The sequence below is a fragment of the Bufo gargarizans genome, chromosome 2 (assembly GCF_014858855.1).
Source record: "Bufo gargarizans isolate SCDJY-AF-19 chromosome 2, ASM1485885v1, whole genome shotgun sequence".
Classification (NCBI taxonomy): domain Eukaryota; kingdom Metazoa; phylum Chordata; class Amphibia; order Anura; family Bufonidae; genus Bufo; species Bufo gargarizans.
In genome coordinates, this window is record NC_058081.1 from 30,905,697 (window position 1) to 30,930,291 (window position 24,595).

Here is a 24,595-nt window from a genome sequence, read left to right on the forward strand (position 1 = left end):
ACAAATGAGAGCAATGGGAATTCCGCCTCTTTGTTCCTTCTGATCAGTGTAATGGGTTCTGAGTAGGGATGAGCGAACTCGAACTGTATAGTTCGGGTTCGTACCGAATTTTGGGGTGTCCGTGGCACGGACCCGAACCCGGACATTTTCGTAAAAGTCCGGGTTCGGGTTCGGTGTTCGTCGCTTTCTTCGCGCTTTTGTGACGCTTTCTTGGCGCTTTTTGAAAGGCTGCAAAGCAGCCAATCAACAAGCGTCATACTACTTGCCCCAAGAGGCCATCACAGCCATGCCTACTATTGGCATGGCTGTGATTGGCCAGAGCACCATGTGACCCAGCCTCTATTTAAGCTGGAGTCACATAGCGCCGCCCGTCACTCTGCTCTGATTAGCGTAGGGAGAGGTTGCGGCTGCGACAGTAGGGCGAGATTAGGCAGATTAACTCCTCCAAAGGACTTGATTAACTGATCGATCTGCAGCTGTGGATCATTGAGCTGCTGATCCTCAATTGCTCACTGTTTTTAGGCTGCCCAGACCGTTTGTCAGTCACATTTTTCTGGGGTGATCGGCGGCCATTTTGTGTCTTGTGGTGCGCCAGCACAAGCTGCGACCAAGTGCATTTAACCCTCAATGGTGTGGTTGTTTTTTGGCTAAAGCCTACATCAGGGTGAAGCTGTCACACCAAGTGCATTTAACCAGCAATAGTCTGTTCATTTTTTGGCCATATACAAAATCAGGGGCAAGCTGCGCCTGTCACCAAGTGCATTTAACCCTCAATGGTGTGGTTGTTTTTTGGCTAAAGCCTACATCAGGGTGAAGCTGTCACACCAAGTGCATTTAACCAGCAATAGTCTGTTCATTTTTTGGCCATATACTAAATCAGGGGCAAGCTGCGCCTGTCACCAAGTGCATTTAACCCTCAATGGTGTGGTTGTTTTTTGGCTAAAGCCTACATCAGGGTGAAGCTGTCACACCAAGTGCATTTAACCAGCAATAGTCTGTTTATTTTTTGGCCATATCCCAGTCTAATTCTGTCACTAAATCCATACCGGTCACCCAGCGCCTAAATACTAGGCCTCAAATTTATATCCCGCTAAATCTGTCCTTAGTGCTGTAGCTGGGCGAGTTATTTAGTGTCCGTTCAAGCACATTTCTTGTTCTGGGTTGAAATACAATTCCCAATTTAGCAATTTCATAATTTAGTGGTTTCTGCTATATCAGAGCTATTTGAAATCTATCCCTAAAAGGGTATATAATATTCAAGGTGCACATTGGGTCATTCAGAATAACTTCACACACACCCGCTACTGTGTATTTCCAAGTCTAATTCTGGCACTAAACCCATACCTGTCACCCAGCGCCTAAATACTAGGCCTCAAATTTATATCCCGCTAAATCTGTCCTTAGTGCTGTAGCTGGGCGAGTTATTTAGTGTCCGTTCAAGCACATTTCTTGTTCTGGGTTGAAATACAATTCCCAATTTAGCAATTTCATAATTTAGTGGTTTCTGCTATATCAGAGCTATTTGAAATCTATCCCTAAAAGGGTATATAATATTCAAGGTGCACATTGGGTCATTCAGAATAACTTCACACACACCCGCTACTGTGTATTTCCAAGTCTAATTCTGTCACTAAACCCATACCTGTCACCCAGCGCCTAAATACTAGGCCTCAAATTTATATCCCGCTAAATCTCTCGTTAGTGCTGTAGCTGGGCGAGTTATTTAGTGTCCGTTCAAGCACATTTCTTGTTCTGGGTTGAAATACAATTCAAAATTTAGCAATTTCATAATTTAGTGGTTTCTGCTATATCAGAGCTATTTGAAATCTATCCCTAAAAGGGTAGATCATATTGAAGGTGCACATAGGGACATTCAGAATAACTTCACACACACCCGCTACTGTGTATTTCCAAGTCTAATTCTGTCACTAAACCCATACCTGTCACCCAGCGCCTAAATACTAGGCCTCAAATTTATATCCTGCTAAATCTGTCCTTAGTGCTGTAGCTGGGCGAGTTATTTAGTGTCCGTTCATGCACATTTCTTGTTCTGGGTTGAAATACAATTCCCAATTTAGCAATTTCATAATTTAGTGGTTTCTGCTATATCAGAGCTATTTGAAATCTATCCCTAAAAGGGTATATAATATTCAAGGTGCACATTGGGTCATTCAGAATAACTTCACACACACCCGCTACTGTGTATTTCCAAGTCTAATTCTGTCACTAAACCCATACCTGTCACCCAGCGCCTAAATACTAGGCCTCAAATTTATATCCTGCTAAATCTCTCGTTACCGCTGTACTGTTGTTGCTGGGCAAGATATTTAGTGTCCGTCAAAGCACATTTTTTGTTCTGGGTTGAAATACAATTCCCAATTTAGCAATTTCATAATTTAGTGGTTCCTGCTATATCAGAGCTATTTGAAATCTATCCCAAAAAGGGTATATAATATTCAAGGTGCACATAGGGTCATTCAGAATAACTTCACACACACCCGCTACTGTGTATTTCCAAGTCTAATTCTGTCACTAAACCCATACCTGTCACCCAGCGCCTAAATACTAGGCCTCAAATTTATATCCTGCTAAATCTCTCGTTACCGCTGTACTGTTGTTGCTGGGCAAGATATTTAGTGTCCGTCAAAGCACATTTTTTGTTCTGGGTTGAAATACAATTCCCAATTTAGCAATTTCATAATTTAGTGGTTCCTGCTATATCAGAGCTATTTGAAATCTATCCCAAAAAGGGTATATAATATTCAAGGTGCACATAGGGTCATTCAGAATAACTTCACACACACGCTTCTGTGCATTTCCAAGTCTAATTCTGTCACTAAATCCATACCGGTCACCCAGCGCCTAAATACTAGGCCTCAAATTTATATCCCGCTAAATCTCTCGTTAGTGCTGTAGCTGGGCGAGTTATTTAGTGTCCGTTCAAGCACATTTCTTGTTCTGGGTTGAAATACAATTCCCAATTTAGCAATTTCATAATTTAGTGGTTTCTGCTATATCAGAGCTATTTGAAATCTATCCCTAAAAGGGTAGATCATATTGAAGGTGCACATAGGGACATTCAGAATAACTTCACACACACCCGCTACTGTGTATTTCCAAGTCTAATTCTGTCACTAAACCCATACCTGTCACCCAGCGCCTAAATACTAGGCCTCAAATTTATATCCTGCTAAATCTGTCCTTAGTGCTGTAGCTGGGCGAGTTATTTAGTGTCCGTTCATGCACATTTCTTGTTCTGGGTTGAAATACAATTCCCAATTTAGCAATTTCATAATTTAGTGGTTTCTGCTATATCAGAGCTATTTGAAATCTATCCCTAAAAGGGTATATAATATTCAAGGTGCACATTGGGTCATTCAGAATAACTTCACACACACCCGCTACTGTGTATTTCCAAGTCTAATTCTGTCACTAAACCCATACCTGTCACCCAGCGCCTAAATACTAGGCCTCAAATTTATATCCTGCTAAATCTCTCGTTACCGCTGTACTGTTGTTGCTGGGCAAGATATTTAGTGTCCGTCAAAGCACATTTTTTGTTCTGGGTTGAAATACAATTCCCAATTTAGCAATTTCATAATTTAGTGGTTCCTGCTATATCAGAGCTATTTGAAATCTATCCCAAAAAGGGTATATAATATTCAAGGTGCACATAGGGTCATTCAGAATAACTTCACACACACCCGCTACTGTGTATTTCCAAGTCTAATTCTGTCACTAAACCCATACCTGTCACCCAGCGCCTAAATACTAGGCCTCAAATTTATATCCTGCTAAATCTCTCGTTACCGCTGTACTGTTGTTGCTGGGCAAGATATTTAGTGTCCGTCAAAGCACATTTTTTGTTCTGGGTTGAAATACAATTCCCAATTTAGCAATTTCATAATTTAGTGGTTCCTGCTATATCAGAGCTATTTGAAATCTATCCCAAAAAGGGTATATAATATTCAAGGTGCACATAGGGTCATTCAGAATAACTTCACACACACGCTTCTGTGCATTTCCAAGTCTAATTCTGTCACTAAATCCATACCGGTCACCCAGCGCCTAAATACTAGGCCTCAAATTTATATCCCGCTAAATCTCTCGTTACCGCTGTCCTGTTGTAGCTGGGAAAGTTATTTAGTGTCCGTCAAAGCACATTTTTTGTTCTGGGTTGAAATACAATTCCCAATTTAGCAATTTCATAATTTAGTGGTTTCTGCTATATCAGAGCTATTTGAAATCTATCCCTAAAAGGGTATATAATATTCAAGGTGCACATTGGGTCATTCAGAATAACTTCACACACACCCGCTACTGTGTATTTCCAAGTCTAATTCTGTCACTAAACCCATACCTGTCACCCAGCGCCTAAATACTAGGCCTCAAATTTATATCCTGCTAAATCTCTCGTTACCGCTGTCCTGTTGTAGCTGGGAAAGTTATTTAGTGTCCGTCAAAGCACATTTTTTGTTCTGGGTTGAAATACAATTCCCAATTTAGCAATTTCATAATTTAGTGGTTTCTGCTATATCAGAGCTATTTGAAATCTATCCCTAAAAGGGTATATAATATTCAAGGTGCACATTGGGTCATTCAGAATAACTTCACACACACCCGCTACTGTGTATTTCCAAGTCTAATTCTGTCACTAAACCCATACCTGTCACCCAGCGCCTAAATACTAGGCCTCAAATTTATATCCCGCTGAATTTGAATACAATACATTGGGCCAAATAATATATTTGTTGTTGTGGTGAACCATAACAATGAGAAAAACATCTAGTAAGGGACGCGGACGTGGACATGGTCGTGGTGGTGTTAGTGGACCCTCTGGTGCTGGGAGAGGACGTGGCCGTTCTGCCACATCCACACGTCCTAGTGTACCAACTACCTCAGGTCCCAGTAGCCGCCAGAATTTACAGCGATATATGGTGGGGCCCAATGCCGTTCTAAGGATGGTAAGGCCTGAGCAGGTACAGGCATTAGTCAATTGGGTGGCCGACAGTGGATCCAGCACGTTCACATTATCTCCCACCCAGTCTTCTGCAGAAAGCGCACAGATGGCGCCTGAAAACCAACCCCATCAGTCTGTCACATCACCCCCATGCATACCAGGGAAACTGTCTCAGCCTCAAGTTATGCAGCAGTCTCTTATGCTGTTTGAAGACTCCGCTGGCAGGGTTTCCCAAGGGCATCCACCTAGCCCTTCCCCAGCGGTGAAAGACATAGAATGCCCTGACGCACAACCACTTATGTTTCCTGATGATGAGGACATGGGAATACCACCTCAGCATGTCTCTGATGATGACGAAACACAGGTGCCAACTGCTGCGTCTTTCTGCAGTGTGCAGACTGAACAGGAGGTCAGGGATCAAGACTGGGTGGAAGACGATGCAGGGGACGATGAGGTCCTAGACCCCACATGGAATGAAGGTCGTGCCACTGACTTTCACAGTTCGGAGGAAGAGGCAGTGGTGAGACCGAGCCAACAGCGTAGCAAAAGAGGGAGCAGTGGGCAAAAGCAGAACACCCGCCGCCAAGAGACTCCGCCTGCTACTGACCGCCGCCATCTGGGACCGAGCACCCCAAAGGCAGCTTCAAGGAGTTCCCTGGCATGGCACTTCTTCAAACAATGTGCTGACGACAAGACCCGAGTGGTTTGCACGCTGTGCCATCAGAGCCTGAAGCGAGGCATTAACGTTCTGAACCTGAGCACAACCTGCATGACCAGGCACCTGCATGCAAAGCATGAACTGCAGTGGAGTAAACACCTTAAAACCAAGGAAGTCACTCAGGCTCCCCCTGCTACCTCTTCTGCTGCTGCCGCCTCGGCCTATTCTGCTGCTGCCGCCTCGGCCTCTTCCTCCGCCTCTGGAGGAACGTTGGCACCTGCCGCCCAGCAAACAGGGGATGTACCACCAACACCACCACCACCACCTCCGTCACCAAGCGTCTCAACCATGTCACACGCCAGTGTTCAGCTCTCCATCTCACAAACATTTGATAGAAAGCGTAAATTCCCACCTAGCCACCCTCGATCCCTGGCCCTGAATGCCAGCATTTCTAAACTACTGGCCTATGAAATGCTGTCATTTAGGCTGGTGGACACAGACAGCTTCAAACAGCTCATGTCGCTTGCTGTCCCACAGTATGTTGTTCCCAGCCGCCACTACTTCTCCAAGAGAGCCGTGCCTTCCCTGCACAACCAAGTATCCGATAAAATCAAGTGTGCACTGCGCAACGCCATCTGTGGCAAGGTCCACCTAACCACAGATACGTGGACCAGTAAGCACGGCCAGGGACGCTATATCTCCCTAACTGCACACTGGGTAAATGTAGTGGCAGCTGGGCCCCAGGCGGAGAGCTGTTTGGCGCACGTCCTTCCGCCGCCAAGGATCGCAGGGCAACATTCTTTGCCTCCTGTTGCCACCTCCTCCTTCTCGGCTTCCTCCTCCTCTTCTTCCACCTGCTCATCCAGTCAGCCACACACCTTCACCACCAACTTCAGCACAGCCCGGGGTAAACGTCAGCAGGCCATTCTGAAACTCATATGTTTGGGGGACAGGCCCCACACCGCACAGGAGTTGTGGCGGGGTATTGAACAACAGACCGACGAGTGGTTGCTGCCGGTGAGCCTCAAGCCCGGCCTGGTGGTGTGTGATAATGGGCGAAATCTCGTTGCAGCTCTGGGACTAGCCAATTTGACGCACATCCCTTGCTTGGCGCATGTGCTGAATTTGGTGGTGCAGAAGTTCATTCACAACTACCCCGACATGTCAGAGCTGCTGCATAAAGTGCGGGCCGTCTGTTCGCGCTTCCGGCGTTCACATCCTGCTGCTGCTCGCCTGTCTGCGCTACAGCGTAACTTCGGCCTTCCCGCTCACCGCCTCATATGCGACGTGCCCACCAGGTGGAACTCCACCTTGCACATGCTGGACAGACTGTGCGAGCAGCAGCAGGCCATAGTGGAGTTTCAGCTGCAGCACGCACGGGTCAGTCGCACTACAGAACAGCACCACTTCACCACCAATGACTGGGCCTCCATGCGAGACCTGTGTGCCCTGTTGCGCTGTTTCGAGTACTCCACCAACATGGCCAGTGGCGATGACACCGTTATCAGCGTTACAATACCACTTCTATGTCTCCTTGAGAAAACACTTAGGGCGATGATGGAAGAGGAGGTGGCCCAGGAGGAGGAGGAGGAGGAGGAAGAGGGGTCATTTTTAGCACTTTCAGGCCAGTCTCTTCGAAGTGACTCAGAGGGAGGTTTTTGGCAACAGCAGAGGCCAGGTACAAATGTGGCCAGCCAGGGCCCACTACTGGAGGACGAGGAGGACGAGGATGAGGAGGAGGTGGAGGAGGATGAGGATGAAGCATGGTCACAGCGGGGTGGCACCCAACGCAGCTCGGGTCCATCACTGGTGCGTGGCTGGGGGGAAAGGCAGGACGATGACGATACGCCTCCCACAGAGGACAGCTTGTCCTTACCCCTGGGCAGCCTGGCACACATGAGCGACTACATGCTGCAGTGCCTGCGCAACGACAGCAGAGTTGCCCACATTTTAACCTGTGCGGACTACTGGGTTGCCACCCTGCTGGATCCACGCTACAAAGACAATGTGCCCACCTTACTTCCTGCACTGGAGCGTGATAGGAAGATGCGCGAGTACAAGCGCACGTTGGTAGACGCGCTACTGAGAGCATTCCCAAATGTCACAGGGGAACAAGTGGAAGCCCAAGGCCAAGGCAGAGGAGGAGCAAGAGGTCGCCAAGGCAGCTGTGTCACGGCCAGCTCCTCTGAGGGCAGGGTTAGCATGGCAGAGATGTGGAAAACTTTTGTCAACACGCCACAGCTAACTGCACCACCACCTGATACGCAACGTGTTAGCAGGAGGCAACATTTCACTAACATGGTGGAACAGTACGTGTGCACACCCCTCCACGTACTGACTGATGGTTCGGCCCCATTCAACTTCTGGGTCTCTAAATTGTCCACGTGGCCAGAGCTAGCCTTTTATGCCTTGGAGGTGCTGGCCTGCCCGGCGGCCAGCGTTTTGTCTGAACGTGTATTCAGCACGGCAGGGGGCGTCATTACAGACAAACGCAGCCGCCTGTCTACAGCCAATGTGGACAAGCTGACGTTCATAAAAATGAACCAGGCATGGATCCCACAGGATCTGTCCGTCCCTTGTCCAGATTAGACATTAACTATCTCCCCTTAACCATTATATTATTGGACTCCAGGGCACTTCCTCATTCAATCCTATTTTTATTTTCATTTTACCATTATATTGCGAGGCTACCCAAAGTTGAATGAACCTATCCTGTGTCTGGGTGCCGGGGCCTAAATATATGCCAATGGACTGTTCCAATGTTGGGTGACGTGAAGCCTGATTCTCTGCTATGACATGCAGAATGATTCTCTGCTGACATGAAGCCAGATTGTCTGTTACGGGACCTCTCTCCTCTGCCTGGGTGCTGGGCCTAAATATATGCCAATGGACTGTTGCAGTGGTGGCTGACGTGAAGCCTCATTCTCTGCTATGACATGCAGACTAATTCTCTGCTGACATGAAGACAGATTCTCTGTTACGGGACCTCTCTGCTCTGCCTGTGTGCTAGGCCTAAATATATGCCAATGGACTGTTGCAGTGGTGGCTGACGTGAAGCCTCATTCTCTGCTATGACATGCAGACTAATTCTCTGCTGACATGAAGACAGATTCTCTGTTACGGGACCTCCCTCCTCTGCCTGGGTGCTGGGCCTAAATATATGCCAATGGACTGTTGCAGTGGTGGCTGACGTGAAGCCTCATTCTCTGCTATGACATGCAGACTGATTCTCTGCTGACATGAAGCCAGATCGTCTGTTACGGGACCTCTCTGCTCTGCCTGTGTGCTAGGCCTAAATATATGCCAATGGACTGTTGCAGTGGTGGGTGACGTGAAGCCTCATTCTCTGCTATGACATGCAGACTGATTCTCTGCTGTCATGAAGCCAGATTGTCTGTTACGGGACCTCTCTGCTCTGCCTGTGTGCTAGGCCTAAATATATGCCAATGGACTGTTGCAGTGGTGGCTGACGTGAAGCCTCATTCTCTGCTATGACATGCAGACTAATTCTCTGCTGACATGAAGCCAGATTGTCTGTTACGGGACCTCTCTCCTCTGCCTGGGTGCTGGGCCTAAATTTTTGACAATGGACTGTTGCAGTGGTGGCTGACGTGAAGCCTGATTCTCTGCTATGACATGCAGACTGATTCTCTGCTGACATGAAGCCAGATCCTCTGTTACGGGACCTCTCTCCTCTGCCTGTGTGTGTGCTGGGCCTAAATATATGCCAATGGACTGTTGCAGTGGTGGCTGACGTGAAGCCTCATTCTCTGCTATGACATGCAGACTGATTCTCTGCTGACATGAAGCCAGATTCTCTGTTACGGGACCTCTCTCCTCTGCCTGTGTGTGTGCTGGGCCTAAATATATGCCAATGGACTGTTGCAGTGGTGGCTGACGTGAAGCCTCATTCTCTGCTATGACATGCAGACTAATTCTCTGCTGACATGAAGCCAGATTCTCTGTTACGGGACCTCCCTCCTCTGCCTGGGTGCTGGGCCTAAATATATGCCAATGGACTGTTGCAGTGGTGGCTGACGTGAAGCCTCATTCTCTGCTATGACATGCAGACTAATTCTCTGCTGACATGAAGACAGATTCTCTGTTACGGGACCTCTCTCCTCTGCCTGGGTGCCGGGGCCTAAATATCTGAGAATGGACTGTTCCAGTGGTGGGTGACGGGAAGCCAGATTCTCTGCTATGGAACCTCTCTCCAATTGATTTTGGTTAATTTTTATTTATTTAATTTTTATTTTAATTCATTTCCCTATCCACATTTGTTTGCAGGGGATTTACCTACATGTTGCTGCCTTTTGCAGCCCTCTAGCTCTTTCCTGGGCTGTTTTACAGCCTTTTTAGTGCCGAAAAGTTCGGGTCCCCATTGACTTCAATGGGGTTCGGGTTCGGGACGAAGTTCGGATCGGGTTCGGATCCCGAACCCGAACATTTCCGGGATGTTCGGCCGAACTTCTCGAACCCGAACATCCAGGTGTTCGCTCAACTCTAGTTCTGAGTGAATCATCAGGTGGGAAAGGAGATGCAGTCCTATGTGTGCACTAAACAAGCATAATGCTGAGTTGTGCCAGCTTAAGTTTTGCACAAACCCATATGATCAGGATGGTTTACACTATGGAGCACCATGTATTTAATATTTTCTAACAGACTCTAGGCACGGTAGACAACCATAGAATTATATAGTTTTCATATTTCTTATGATAATCATTAACAAATGTAATTCTATTTATCTGCCAGGTATTTTCCATTTTCCATGCCTTTGAGACAGAGACAGAGAGAAAATGCAACAACTTTGATGTATCAGTGACAATTAAGGAGGAACCTGAATGTAAGATATTTGCATCTTGTGATTCATTTGTGATTTTATATTTATAAGCCATGATGTGGGGATAGAGAGAATCAGTAGTAGGGCTCATGCGTATGCCTGTCAATGCCCAATGTAAGGACCATGCACAAGACCACAGGGAGACAGTACTACAGAGATGTAACCACTAACCATGTGTCTTGGCTGTGTCTCGGTCTCTGTGTTGTTTGCCGTGCATGCTGGTTGCCTGGGGCAACGTGTAGTTTATGCAGCAGGTGTGTACACTTCTCCTTTAAGGTTTGTTTTCCTTCCCTGGCTGGGTGTGCTCACTAGGTGCTTATATTGCCTGTGGCTAGTAGCCTGGAGTTTAGTTGTTCTCCAGCCTCTGTTGGTGCTGAAGCTATGCTCCTGTTCTGGGTATTCCATCTGCCCAGTTTTTGAGGGCCATCTAGTGAGACATACTATCATGGTGGGGAGTGGGTAAACTCCCCACCGAACACCGAAGGTAAACAGGAACAGAAACTAGGCCTGAACACCGGGGAAAGGGAGTAGGGCACCACCTAATACCACCCTCATCTTTGCCCTGACTCCTATCCATATGAGCGGACCTAGATGGTAGGACAGCTCATACACCGGAACCTCGGACCCTGAATTGCCCTGATTATCCCTTGAAATAATGTCAGGAACTAGAGACGACCTCTTTGTCCAAGATATGGATGAACAGGAGTCTCCCACAGGCCTAGATGCAAGGAAGGGGGAAGACAAAACAAATGTCATGTTCCAGAGTGGGTTCACCTAACCCCTAAAACATTCCACAATTAAAGAAATCCCCATAACATTCACATCTAAAGAGAAGACTGGATTGGCAGGTAAGAACTCAGCGGCAAATAATATCCACTGGATCAAGGGTCCTAGGCACTTAACTGCCGCAACAACAGGAAGGAAATACAGCACAACAGTAACTGCCCAGACCCCCATGTGGACAGGATGCATGGCCGCCACAGGCAGAGCTGATCACTGACTCGTTGTTACCCAGGATTCCTCTCCCTGAAGGCACAGACAGGGTAGTGTCTAGCATCCATCCAGGACTGTACACACCAAAACAGACCCGACATACAACACAAACCCTGAACATAAACCACACCATACATATAAACTGGTAAGATAGGAAGACATGGTAACAACAGGATGACATTGCTGTCTCACTAGGTGGCCCTCAATAACTGGGCAGATGGAATACCCAGGACAAAAGCATAGCTCCAGACCAGCACCAACAGAGGCTGGAGGACAACTAAACTCCAGGCTACCAGCCACAGGCAATATAAGCACCTAGTGACCACACCCAGCCAGGTAGTTAACCACAAAAGCACCAGACAGGGAAGGGAAACAAACCTTAAATTAGAAGTGTACACACATGCTGCATAAACTACACGTTGCCCCAGGCAACCAGCATGCACGGCAAACGTGTCACGGCAAACAACACAGAGACTGAGACACATCCATGACACCATGCCTCTGTATGTTTCCAGTCAAGTAGAGTGAAACCTCTTTGGGATGACCACCCAAAATGGCATTAACTATGGTCTTCTAGAGGGGAGGTCTTGTCAAATAAGATATCCAATAAGCATAGTGAAAAATAGTGTAAGTGAAAACCTTACAAAGTAAATCTGATTTAGGTGATAGCGACATCTTCTCAAGTGGTTGTTTTCAGCATTAGAACCATTGACTGGAGTAAAATGATCAAAAACATTATTTGTTAAGTGATAGGAATAGCTCACTTCTATGTGATACGGATCAGGTGCTCTAGTCCAAAGAAGCTGTATCACCCATACAGATAAAGGTTGAAAGTGAAGAGAAAATTATGGACTGGCACTCTGTATGTGTGGATAAAAACAATCCTAAAAGTAATATAAAGTGATCACATACAATTTAATTAAAACAATAAACAATAAAATACACAATAAAATTCAATATATGCAAATGTCACCTAGGGGTATATAAATGAGTAAATAAATCACAAGATATAACTAAGAGTCGGTGGTATGAAACAAAGCAAACAAATAATACAATGATTCTTTGAAGAGATATAGTAGTCTGTTCCCTACTCCACAGACCTCTGTGGGAAAAAAGGAGGAAAGTCCTGTCTGACTGCAGATGGATCAATGTCCAAATTGTAGGAGCAGTTTTATATTGTTTTGAACCCTGTATAGGGTCTTACCTTCTCCTTGGTCGAGGCAAAATGTGTAGAAATACAGCCTTCCAGACCTGGATGTTGAAGGAAATGTTCTTTTAGAACAACCGCTGCTGCGTTGATTATCTCTGGCTTGTTCGTACGGACGCCAGCATGTCACGTAGTCACGTCTCAAGCCGTAGTCTGTAATTCACCGCTGAAGGTATCGCGGGACTTGATGCCGAGATTTCGGATGAAGAAAACTATGACAGGGTTCGGAGCGCTCCAATCTTTCGGGGATAATGACCGAAAAGATATGGTTCAAATTTTCTGCAGATGTTTGTAAAGAGGCCTCTTTGTTGTCCAAAAGGGAGTAGTACGCTGTTTCACGCCAGACGCGTTTCGGGGACCTCTTACCCCTTCCTCAGTGGCAGCTACTCTCCCATCTTGGACTGGCTATTTATAGACCGCCCAGGTCTGTCCAAATTAGTGGTATGGAAGTCAGTAATCCAGGATTCGGCTTTGTTTCTGTAAGTGCAGCTTTTTATGCGTTTTTTTCAACTGCATCTGATCCTGCGTTTTTTTATTTCCTATATGCGTTTTTTTGGGATATTGTATCTTGCAGTAAATGGTCACCACCCAGAAGAGATGATTATTATATCATGTTGCATTTAAGTAAAAATGAATAAATAACTCTGAAAACAGTTTAAAATGTTAAGAAATAATGATAAAATACTTAGATATCAGTAGATAATAAAATCTGAAATATAAAATCAATATGGAGCACAAAAATATGTCAATAGAGAAATAGTTATCAATTTGATTTAATATTCAGGGATTTGATCTGTGATGATGATGGTAAGGAGGTACATGTCTGGCCCAGAGGGGGGGTCTCAGTGCTGATAGACAGCCTTGACATGAGACTCTCCATCGGGTGTCAGACATGCAGCTCAAGATCTACAGAAAGCCAAAGATCTCTAGTTCGGCATTCAAACCCATTGGAATGAGGCTGCCGAAATCGAAGATCAGTCTTGATTCAGCTCTAGACATTTTTTCAATATGTTTGCCTCCACGCCAATGTTGGTCGATTTTTTGTAGTGCCATGAAGGACATGCCTTTCGGGTTTTTATCATGGAATTCTTTAAAATGCTTTGATAACGCATGTTTCATATAGCCGTTCTTGATATTTCGCAGATGTTCACCTATTCTAACTTTAAGGGATCGTTTTGTCCTCCCAATATACTGCTTATTGCAGGGACATTGAATCAAATAGATCACACTTGAGGTATTGCAATTGAGGAAGCTTCTTATAGTCATTGAAAAATTGTTTTGGGTTGAAGTAACTTCTGTAATTTTTTTAGGGGGTTTGGTTATCTTACAACCTTGGCATTTGCCACATCTAAAGAACCCTTTTAGGTTAATCCAATTGTTTATATGAGGGGAAATTTTATTGGATTTGTATTTGATAGAAGGGGCAATTTTGAGTCCTAGATTTTGCGCTCTTGTATATATGATTTTCGGTTTAATAGGTATGAGTGGGCCTATTATTTTATCTTGAGTTAACAAATTCCAATATTTGTTGATGATATGTTCAACTTGTTTATGTTGTGTAGAAAAGGGCAATATCATCCTAAAGTCAATATTTTCTCCCCCTATACTATTTTTGTTATTATTCACAAAAAAGGATTCTCTAGGTATCTCATTTGCCTTACAAAGTGCTCGTTCTAACACGTATGTAGGATATTCTTTTTCAATAAATCTGTTTTTAAGTGTCTGGGCTTCCTCTAAATATTGAGAATTTTCAGTGCAGTTTCTTTTGATTCGACGAAATTGACCAAAAGGTACGTTCATCAACCAATGTGGCAAGTGGCAACTTGAATATAAAATATACCCATTCCTCGCTGTTGGTTTTTGGAATGTTCGACATATATATTTGTCTCCCTTTTTAGTAATATTTAGATCTAAAAATTCTGTCTCAAGTCTGTTGATGTTAGCTGTAAAAGTCAAGTTGTATATATTGATATTGAGTTCAGAAATAAATGACTGTAGAGTAGTTTCATTACCCCTCCAGATCAGGATAACGTCATCAATATATCTCTGCCAGAGTACCAGGTTGCCCCCTCTAGATGGATCAATGAACAAACTCTCCCAATATGCTAGGAATAAATTTGCATAACTAGGGGCAAACCTGGTACCCATGGCAGTTCCTGTTATCTGGAGGTAGTAGTTCTTCTCAAAATAGAAGAAGTTGTGTTCCAGTATATGTCTCACTCCCTCTATTATAAATTTGAGTTGTTCTTCTTTAAATTTATCTTTTTCTAATTGAATCTTCAAAGCATTGATACCTTGATCATGATTGATCACTGTGTACAGTGATTGTATATCGAGAGTTGCTAAAATCCAATCATCTTCTACTGTCAATTTTTCTAAAATTTCTATAATTTGTGTGGTATCTTTTAAATATGACACTGTTTTTTTAACTAGCGGTTGAAGCCATGAATCAATATATTTGGACAGATTAGCCGTTAGAGATCCGATGCCAGATATTATGGGACGGCCAGGTGGACTGACAGGGTCCTTATGCACCTTGGGTAAGCAATAAAGGACTGGAAGTCTGCCTGGCGTTCCCACAATAAAGTCAAATTCTGCTTTAGTTAAGATCCCCAGGTGTAAGCCTCTATTGCTATATTTCAGCAATTTTTCTTTAAAAGTCATAGTTGGATCACCCTTAAGTATTTTATATGTGTTGGCATCAGCTAAATGTCTCCAACACTCATTATTATAATCTTTAGTGTTCATGATCACTATAGCGCCCCCCTTGTCTGCGGGCCGTATAGTGATCTCTTCTTTTTCTTGAAACTCTCTAATTGACAATATTTCTTTTCTTGACAGATTATTTTTATGAATACGTTTTTCTTTTAAATGTCTTAGATCTGTTTCAACACATTTTTGGAATCCAGATAGTTCCGGGCCTATTTCGTTTCTGGGAAATTTTTTTGATTTATTTTTTAGATTTGTATGTGGAAATTCATTAGTTATTTGTATCTGTGGGACTACTGGATTTTTTAAAAAGTATTTTTTTAGGCAAAGATTCCTTATGAATTTTTGTATGCCAATATATGTATCAAACTTGTTTAATTTTGCAGATGGGGCAAATTTAAGTCCTTTATTGAGAAGTGACGTTTGTGCTTGGGTGAGGTTTACATTACTCAAATTAATAATATTATTTTGTTCATTTAATTCCTTCTGTAGGTTTTTTGTCTTTTTTCTTCCTCTACGTGTTTTCTTTGATCCCTCTGTTCTGGGTAGTGCTGTTTGCGTGTCGGTGTTGTAAATTGATGTTCCACATATCTCGGTGTCCGTGAATATTTCTGTTGGTGTTGATTTTCTACTTGTGTGTTGTTGTATCTCAAATTGTATGACAAATATATATGTCGAACATTCCAAAAACCAACAGCGAGGAATGGGTATATTTTATATTCAAGTTGCCACTTGCCACATTGGTTGATGAACGTACCTTTTGGTCAATTTCGTCGAATCAAAAGAAACTGCACTGAAAATTCTCAATATTTAGAGGAAGCCCAGACACTTAAAAACAGATTTATTGAAAAAGAATATCCTACATACGTGTTAGAACGAGCACTTTGTAAGGCAAATGAGATACCTAGAGAATCCTTTTTTGTGAATAATAACAAAAATAGTATAGGGGGAGAAAATATTGATTTTAGGATGATATTGCCCTTTTCTACACAACATAAACAAGTTGAACATATCATCAACAAATATTGGAATTTGTTAACTCAAGATAAAATAATAGGCCCACTCATACCTATTAAACCGAAAATCATATATACAAGAGCGCAAAATCTAGGACTCAAAATTGCCCCTTCTATCAAATACAAATCCAATAAAATTTCCCCTCATATAAACAATTGGATTAACCTAAAAGGGTTCTTTAGATGTGGCAAATGCCAAGGTTGTAAGATAACCAAACCCCCTAAAAAAATTACAGAAGTTACTTCAACCCAAAACAATTTTTCAATGACTATAAGAAGCTTCCTCAATTGCAATACCTCAAGTGTGATCTATTTGATTCAATGTCCCTGCAATAAGCAGTATATTGGGAGGACAAAACGATCCCTTAAAGTTAGAATAGGTGAACATCTGCGAAATATCAAGAACGGCTATATGAAACATGCGTTATCAAAGCATTTTAAAGAATTCCATGATAAAAACCCGAAAGGCATGTCCTTCATGGCACTACAAAAAATCGACCAACATTGGCGTGGAGGCAAACATATTGAAAAAATGTCTAGAGCTGAATCAAGACTGATCTTCGATTTCGGCAGCCTCATTCCAATGGGTTTGAATGCCGAACTAGAGATCTTTGGCTTTCTGTAGATCTTGAGCTGCATGTCTGACACCCGATGGAGAGTCTCATGTCAAGGCTATCTATCAGCACTGAGACCCCCCCTCTGGGCCAGACATGTACCTCCTTACCATCATCATCACAGATCAAATCCCTGAATATTAAATCAAATTGATAACTATTTCTCTATTGACATATTTTTGTGCTCCATATTGATTTTATATTTCAGATTTTATTATCTACTGATATCTAAGTATTTTATCATTATTTTTAACATTTTAAATGTTTTCAGAGTTATTTAATCATTTTTATTTAAATGCAACATGATATAATAATCATCTCTTCTGGGTGGTGACCATTTACTGCAAGATACAATATCCCAAAAAAACGCATATAGGAAATATAAAAAAACGCAGGATCAGATGCAGTTGAAAAAAACGCATAAAAAAATGCACTTACAGAAACAAAGCCGAATCCTGGATTACTGATTCCACACCACTAATTTGGACAGACCTGGGCGGTCTATAAATAGCCAGTCCAAGATGGGAGAGTAGCTGCCACTGAGGAAGGGGTAAGAGGTCCCCGAAACGCGTCTGGCGTGAAACAGCGTACTACTCCCTTTTGGACAACAAAGAGGCCTTTTTACAAACATCTGCAGAAAATTTGAACCATATCTTTTCGGTCATTATCCCCGAAAGATTGGAGCGCTCCGAACCCTGTCATAGTTTTCTTCATCCGAAATCTCGGCACCAAGTCCCGCGATACCTTCAGCGGTGAATTACAGACTACGGCTTGAGACGTGACTACGTGACATGCTGGCGTCCGTACGAACAAGCCAGAGAAAATCAACGCAGCAGCGGTTGTTCTAAAAGAACATTTTCCTTCAACATCCAGGTCTGGAAGGCTGTATTTCTACACATTTTGCCTCGACCAAGGAGAAGGTAAGACCCTACACAGGGTTCAAAACAATATAAAACTGCTCCTACAATTTGGACATTGATCCATCTGCAGTCAGACAGGACTTTCCTCCTTTTTTCCCACAGAGGTCTGTGGAGTAGGGAACAGACTACTATATCTCTTCAAAGAATCATTGTATTATTTGTTTGCTTTGTTTCATACCACCGACTCTTAGTTATATCTTGTGATTTATTTACTCATTTATATACCCCTAGGTGACATTTGCATATATTGAATTTTATTGTGTATTTTATTGTTTATTGTTTTAATTAAATTGTATGTGATCACTTTATATTACTTTTAGGATTGTTTTTATCCACACATACAGAGTGCCAGTCCATAATTTTCTCTTCAAAAACATTATTTCCCTATTCAATAAAATGTGTGACACAACAACTAGCCCCAAGTTTTGCCTTGATGAAATAGTAGAGCCCATATTTGTCATGTATATGACTTCCAGAGAGTAAAAATAGGTTGATGACCATTACGCTCTACTGTACCGATGCAATATAGTGCTTGAGCTCATTAAATACATTAAAACACTGAAAATATACAGTGAATACAGAGACTTCTAGGAAAGTCTTCTTCTTGGAGCCAGTATTCTTCCCCTCCTTGTAAACACTATAGATGCCTTTAAACTGGTCAAAACAGGTAGGAAAGAAATCCTCTGTGCTTCACTAATGGCAAATTCCAGTTCTAACACCAGAATCTTCCATACAAAGCACCTATTCTGTGTAAAAAAGAAACCAAATATCTGACACACGTAATGGTCATAAAAGCAGAAAATAAAAAAAATACCATTCTGGCTTGAACATAGGTCAGAGTCAGGCCAATTTTCTTTAAAGGAGCTGTCTAGCTTTTTCCTCTGATTACTACACTGCTCCTCCTTTCACTTCAATGGGAGGAGCACTGCAGTAACCAGCTCCATCTACTATACAGTGAATGGAACTGTGTAGTTCCTGCACAAACTTCCAGCACTGGAGCTACTGTAGATCTTGGCGGAGGGTGCGGGGCGTTGGATCCACACTGATTAGATAGTGATGGGCTATACTGTGGATAGGCCATCGCTTGTAAAAAGCTGGATAACCCTTTTAAGCTGGTCATACATGTGAGATGTTTGCTTTCTGAATAACTTTAATATTCATAAAGGGAATCAACAAGGTAAAAGAGGAGAGAATATTTAAAAGAAGAAAAACTGCTACAAGAGGACACAGTTTTAAATTAGCGGGGCAAAGGTTTATAAGTAATATCAGGAAGTATTACTTTACTGAGAGAGTAGTGGATGCATGGAATAGCCTTCCTGCAGAAGTGGTAGCTGCAAATACAGTGGAGGAGTTTAAGCATGCATGGGATAGGCATAAGGCTATCCTTCATATAAGATAGGGCCAGGGGCTATCCATAGTACTTAGTATATTGGGCAGACTAGATGGGCCAAATGGTTCTTATCTGCCGACACAGTCTATGTTTCTATATTTAAGATTGGTCTGTGAAGGTTGACTTGCTCTAGGACCAGGGTTGAGCTTCTATATAAGGCTACTTTCATGCCTGCTGTGTAAATTCAGGCATGCTGTTCCAGCAGAGAACAACCTGCCGAACTTCTCTGCATCTGACACTGCTGGATGAAACTGAAATGCCTGCCGGCCCCGTTAAGTATAAATGCTGAGAATTGACCGACACAAACCGCTGCATGCTGTGTTGTCTGCGGCCAGATCATAGTTCCGTTGGTCTGAAAGTAGCCTAAGAGGTGCACCTGAACCCACTCTCTACTGCCCTACACTGGAAACTGAATAAGAGCACCGTACATGGTGTATGTTTAGTATTTTAGCTCAGCCCACTTCACTTGACAAACCCATGGATAACTAAGGCACTGTTTCTGGATAAAACACAGACCATGGACAACCCCTTCAATTTGAGACAGAAATTTCTTTCAGGTCTCCATTAGTCTGTACCTCCTGTTCCCTCTTGATACACGAAAATGACTGCTCAAACAATCACTGGTCACAGTGATCCTGTGATTGGCTGAGCAGTCATTTTCTGTGTATTAGACGGGACCAGGAACAATGGAGTATCAGAAGAATCAGGGATTGGGTAGAGCGGGGAAATGGAGGGAGAATACGAATAAAAAAGACAACTCCTTTAAGTGAAATCATATATGAAATTTAACATATCCTTGAAATCTTCCACACAGTTCAGAGACCTAGAGAAGCCCTTTCAACTGTTTCCATTACTATTTGTACGAGGTAAGTTCCATAAGTAGCTAATAATGTTGATGTGAACTTCAGTAGAATAATATTGGATGGAAGTAGGAGAGTTGCTAGATAACATTACCATTAAAACAATCCCATTTTGCCTTTTTGTAAAAATTTCCCGCAGATTGTACATGTCGTCATTTAGTTGGGATTGACTGGTTTAGTCCACATTTAAAGCTTTTATCTATTTGCCAGAGGAAAGAGTGTCTCGCTCTTGAGTACCCGGTGTGTTTATGCATTACATGACCAGTCCATTGATTTTGATGAGAACGTTATAATTCTTCATTTCGTCTATGATTGGGAGACCCTTCTGATAAAAGGGGATCTCCAAAGAAATATTATTTCGGTGTTTACTTCACTATCATCCAAGAAGAATACATTTTTTTAAAATAACGAGTGATCTTTGGAGAAAACCATTTGCATTATGGAAAATATCTTTACCTGGAGGCAAAAAAATATCCAAGATGCTTGTTGGACTGGAGTTGTATCACTATGGAGTGTCAAGAGAATACAGTAATATAATGTATGTACAGTTCTCAGATAGTAGACTACATTTTGAATCTGTTCCTTTTTGCAGATTCCTTAAGAACCAAGATGCCACCATGTCCATCATTGATATGTCTATGATGACTGGTTATGTTCCAGATATAAATGACCTTAATAAGGTGAGTTCCGATCAGGTTTAAGAGTTGAACATCTGCTTTAGGGCTGATGCACACAGACATATTTTTTTCAGTGTCAATTCCATTTTTTTTTTTTTTGTGGCCGTATGCGGAACATTTCCCTTCAATGGGTCTGCAAAAAAACGGAAATGACTGTGCATTCTGTTTCCGCATGTCCACATGGCCATTCCACAAAAAAGATAGAACATGTTCTATTCTTGTCCATTTTGCAGACAAGGATAGGCATTGTTGCAATGGATCAGCATAAAGAAAACAAACGGATGCAATATGGATGCCACACGGACATCCGTATTTTTGTGGATCTGTGTTTTAAAGACCATAAAATACATACGGTCGTGTGCATGAGCCCTTAATGACATTTAAACAATGGTCTAATCAGATGTCCAGAGTAGACCAGATGATGAGGGGACTAAGGGTCTCATTATCAAAAGCAAATTATTGAGAAGCTTTAAGGACTTTGTCATACAAATATGTATTCCCTTACAATAATGTACAAGAAACCAGGCAAAAAAAGATTTTCCTTCTTATCATCGTTAAACTTGTATTCAAGAAAACATTAAAGGGAGTCTGTCACCTACTTGAGATGCTTTACACAGATCATTTAGCTCTGTGGGACATTACTTTTGTTTAGTTTGTGAGAGTCTCCAAAGCACCAAAAAGTTTGCTGCAAGTGAACTGCAGTAATTGCCCGCTGTCCATATCACATATTTTTGCAGGGTTCTGTGCATATAGTAGATTTGGTTTAATGCTAATGAAACTGATCAGCTTAATTTTTTTCACTTGGAACCCATTTGATTTGAAGGTTACATATGTTTAAGAATCTAAATGTCTGTTACTTTTTTTATATTGTATGTGATGTTTCCAAGATTTTTAAAAAGTTAACACTTCCTTTATTTACAGCTTAAAAACGTAGTGGACAGATCCATCTCCAACTTTGAGATCAAAGAAGGCGTATTTGATAAAGGCACATTGATTATGTACCTTGACCGGGTAAGAAATTGCTTGTTTTTGCATGGATGGGCCAGGGTGGGAACCTCTCTGAAAGAGTAAATCTTTGTCTTGGCTCATAGAGGGGGGCAGACTCCACATCTATGACTTCCAAATGTCACAATAAGGAATATGGACATGAGTTGTGTTTATGAGTCAACCACTTGTCGCCACTACCTTTCATTTAAAGGGATTCTTTAAATATGAGATGATCACAGAATCTTCTGCCACTGGATTCCTGGAAATCAGATACAATCTCTTTGAGAATCTGGAAGTTAGGGTTCAGAATCCCCTTATAGGGTATATGGAATTGGGCTTTCCAAACCAACCCTCTTCTATTTTGAACACTTTAAGCCATAGATATCTAAAGTTGGACATTCTCAGGGCCATATCAGGGGGTCAGGGGCACACAAGTCCATCAGACATTCAATATCATGTGGATATGTCATAAATGTCCAAGTTTGGAATACCCCATTAATGGTTAATTGGGGTCTCTCAACTTGGTAATGTGTCTGTATTAACATTCAATAGCATTTTAGGAGGGTAGAAAATGTGTCGCATCAACCATAAATTCCTTTAGAAGGCACCTTTGTCTTCTCTCACTTTATAAAGAAGTTTTATTTTGAACTGTGTTTTATTTTTAGATTCCCCACAAGGAAGATGCATGTCTGACATTCCACCTTCATCAATACTTCAAAGTAGGACTTATACAGCCTGGATCTGTCACAGTGTACGACTATTACTCTCCAGGTAAAATCCTAGTCACAACAGCCTCTTTAAAGGGGTTCTCTGAGAATAAAGAAAATTAAAATACTTAAATATTACTTCATTATAAATATATTCTCAAATAGCTTACATTAGTTATAATAGCTCGTTTGTCTGGGGAGCAATCATTAGGAAAAAACAAATGGCTGCTGTCCTATTAGTACACAAAACCTGTCCTAATCACACAGGAAGACAAGTTACTTCACACTGAGCTAAATAGCTGCCTCATTGTCAGGGATTATGATTCTCAATACATATGATAAGATCTTTAGCTGAATCTCTGTTGGAATTGAGTTCATGCGCAGATGTACCCAATGAGCAGCACTTGTATGCAGTGTCCATTACCACAGTCTGTCCTGTCCATCCTTTCTGTACTTTATCTCTCTTCATGAGCTCCATTCCTACAGAGATTCAGCTAAATAACATATTAAACTGTATTCAGGATTATAATCCCTGATGGATGGCATTGGGCTCCACAAGCCTTTTCTTTATCACCCCAGCAGGGTCCGGTCTTCCACAAACAATAGCCTCTATGAGGTTCAAAAGGATAGGCAAAATAGTGAAGTACCCTTTGTCAGATGGTTTTAAAAGGTTTTAATCTACTCACAAGAGTTGTTCAACAAAAAGCATATAGTAATATCACTTAGGATCGTCTCGTTCCTGCCCGACCCGGGTTTCGCTGCCTCGCTTCTTCAGGTGCGAACTGCGCATATGCGCAATCGGGCTCTTTAAATAGCCCAGCTGCCTCGTTACATTCAATGTTTAACCGGATCGTATCCGGGAATTACACAGCAAACTTTTACATTATATATTTTTAAAACAGCATTATTTTCATCAGAATATTTGTTATCATCAACCTGATCGTAAATCATGACCACTCTTCTCTTAGTCACAGTGTCATTATAGTCAGCCTAATCATAATCCATGACCACACTTATCTAATACAACAGTTCCTATTAATCGCTACATTTTTTTTAAACAACACAAATAGAGAGGGAGGAAAATTTACTTGGTGTGGTTTTTGCGCAGGTTGCAGAAACCGGAACACAAAGGAACACAAGAAAAACAGTAATAGCATAATATCTAGCAAGAATGGAATGGAATTCCGCATAAGAGGGAACTGTTCATGCGAAAACGATAATGTCATATACGTACTGGAGTGCCCATGTGGGCTCCAGTACGTGGGTAGAACAATAAGGAAGTTAAAAGTTCGAATACAAGAGCATATACGAAACATTAAAAAAGGTCTTATCACCCATAGCGTATCAGCCCATTTCAAACTTGCGCATGGGAAAAATCCGCGGGGTTTGAAATTTGCTGGAGTTGAGACTGTTAGACCACATTGGCGAGGAGGGGATTCACTGGCACAAATAAATAAAAAAGAGGTCGAGTGGATCTACCAGCTAGGGACTCTGCAGCCAGGTGGGTTAAATATTGAATTTGATCTGAAACCGTGTCTATTGTGATATAACTTTACCTGGTTGCGCTATTTGATTCTTCTCCATCTCGCCTCTTGAGGACCTTCGAGTGACGTCAAGGGGCTGGACTGCCCTGATAGGGCGGCGTCATGGTGTGACGCGGCTGGAGGTAATGAGGGAGGCGGGATTGGGCAGACTCGAATGACGCTCTAGGAGAAGGTGGGGTGAAATGACGGTATTATGAATATTGATAGACAAAAAAGATATTAGGAGATGACGAACAAGGTTATGAGATGTGAGAATAATATATAATAACTTTTGGAAAATGTGTGTTGTTTAAAAAAATGTAGCGATTAATAGGAACTGTTGTATTAGATAAATGTGGTCATGGATTATGATTAGGCTGACTATAATGACACTGTGACTAAGAGAAGAGTGGTCATGATTTACGATCAGGTTGATGATAACAAATATTCTGATGAAAATAATGCTGTTTTAAAAATATATAATGTAAAAGTTTGCTGTGCAATTCCTGGATACGATCCGGTTAAACATTGAAT

General features: G+C 42.4%; 1 protein-coding gene across 1 annotated transcript in view; it reads left to right on the top strand.

The window, feature by feature from the left end:
- Positions 1–24,595, top strand: part of LOC122925554 (venom factor-like) — a 73,722-nt gene that overhangs the window by 41,409 nt on the left and 7,718 nt on the right. Inside the window, exons 32-36 of the mRNA XM_044276912.1 lie at positions 10,371–10,461; positions 20,122–20,173; positions 20,760–20,847; positions 21,766–21,855; positions 22,497–22,602. Of these exons, the coding sequence (XP_044132847.1) occupies positions 10,371–10,461; positions 20,122–20,173; positions 20,760–20,847; positions 21,766–21,855; positions 22,497–22,602 (427 nt within the window). The remainder of the gene's footprint in view (positions 1–10,370; positions 10,462–20,121; positions 20,174–20,759; positions 20,848–21,765; positions 21,856–22,496; positions 22,603–24,595) is intronic.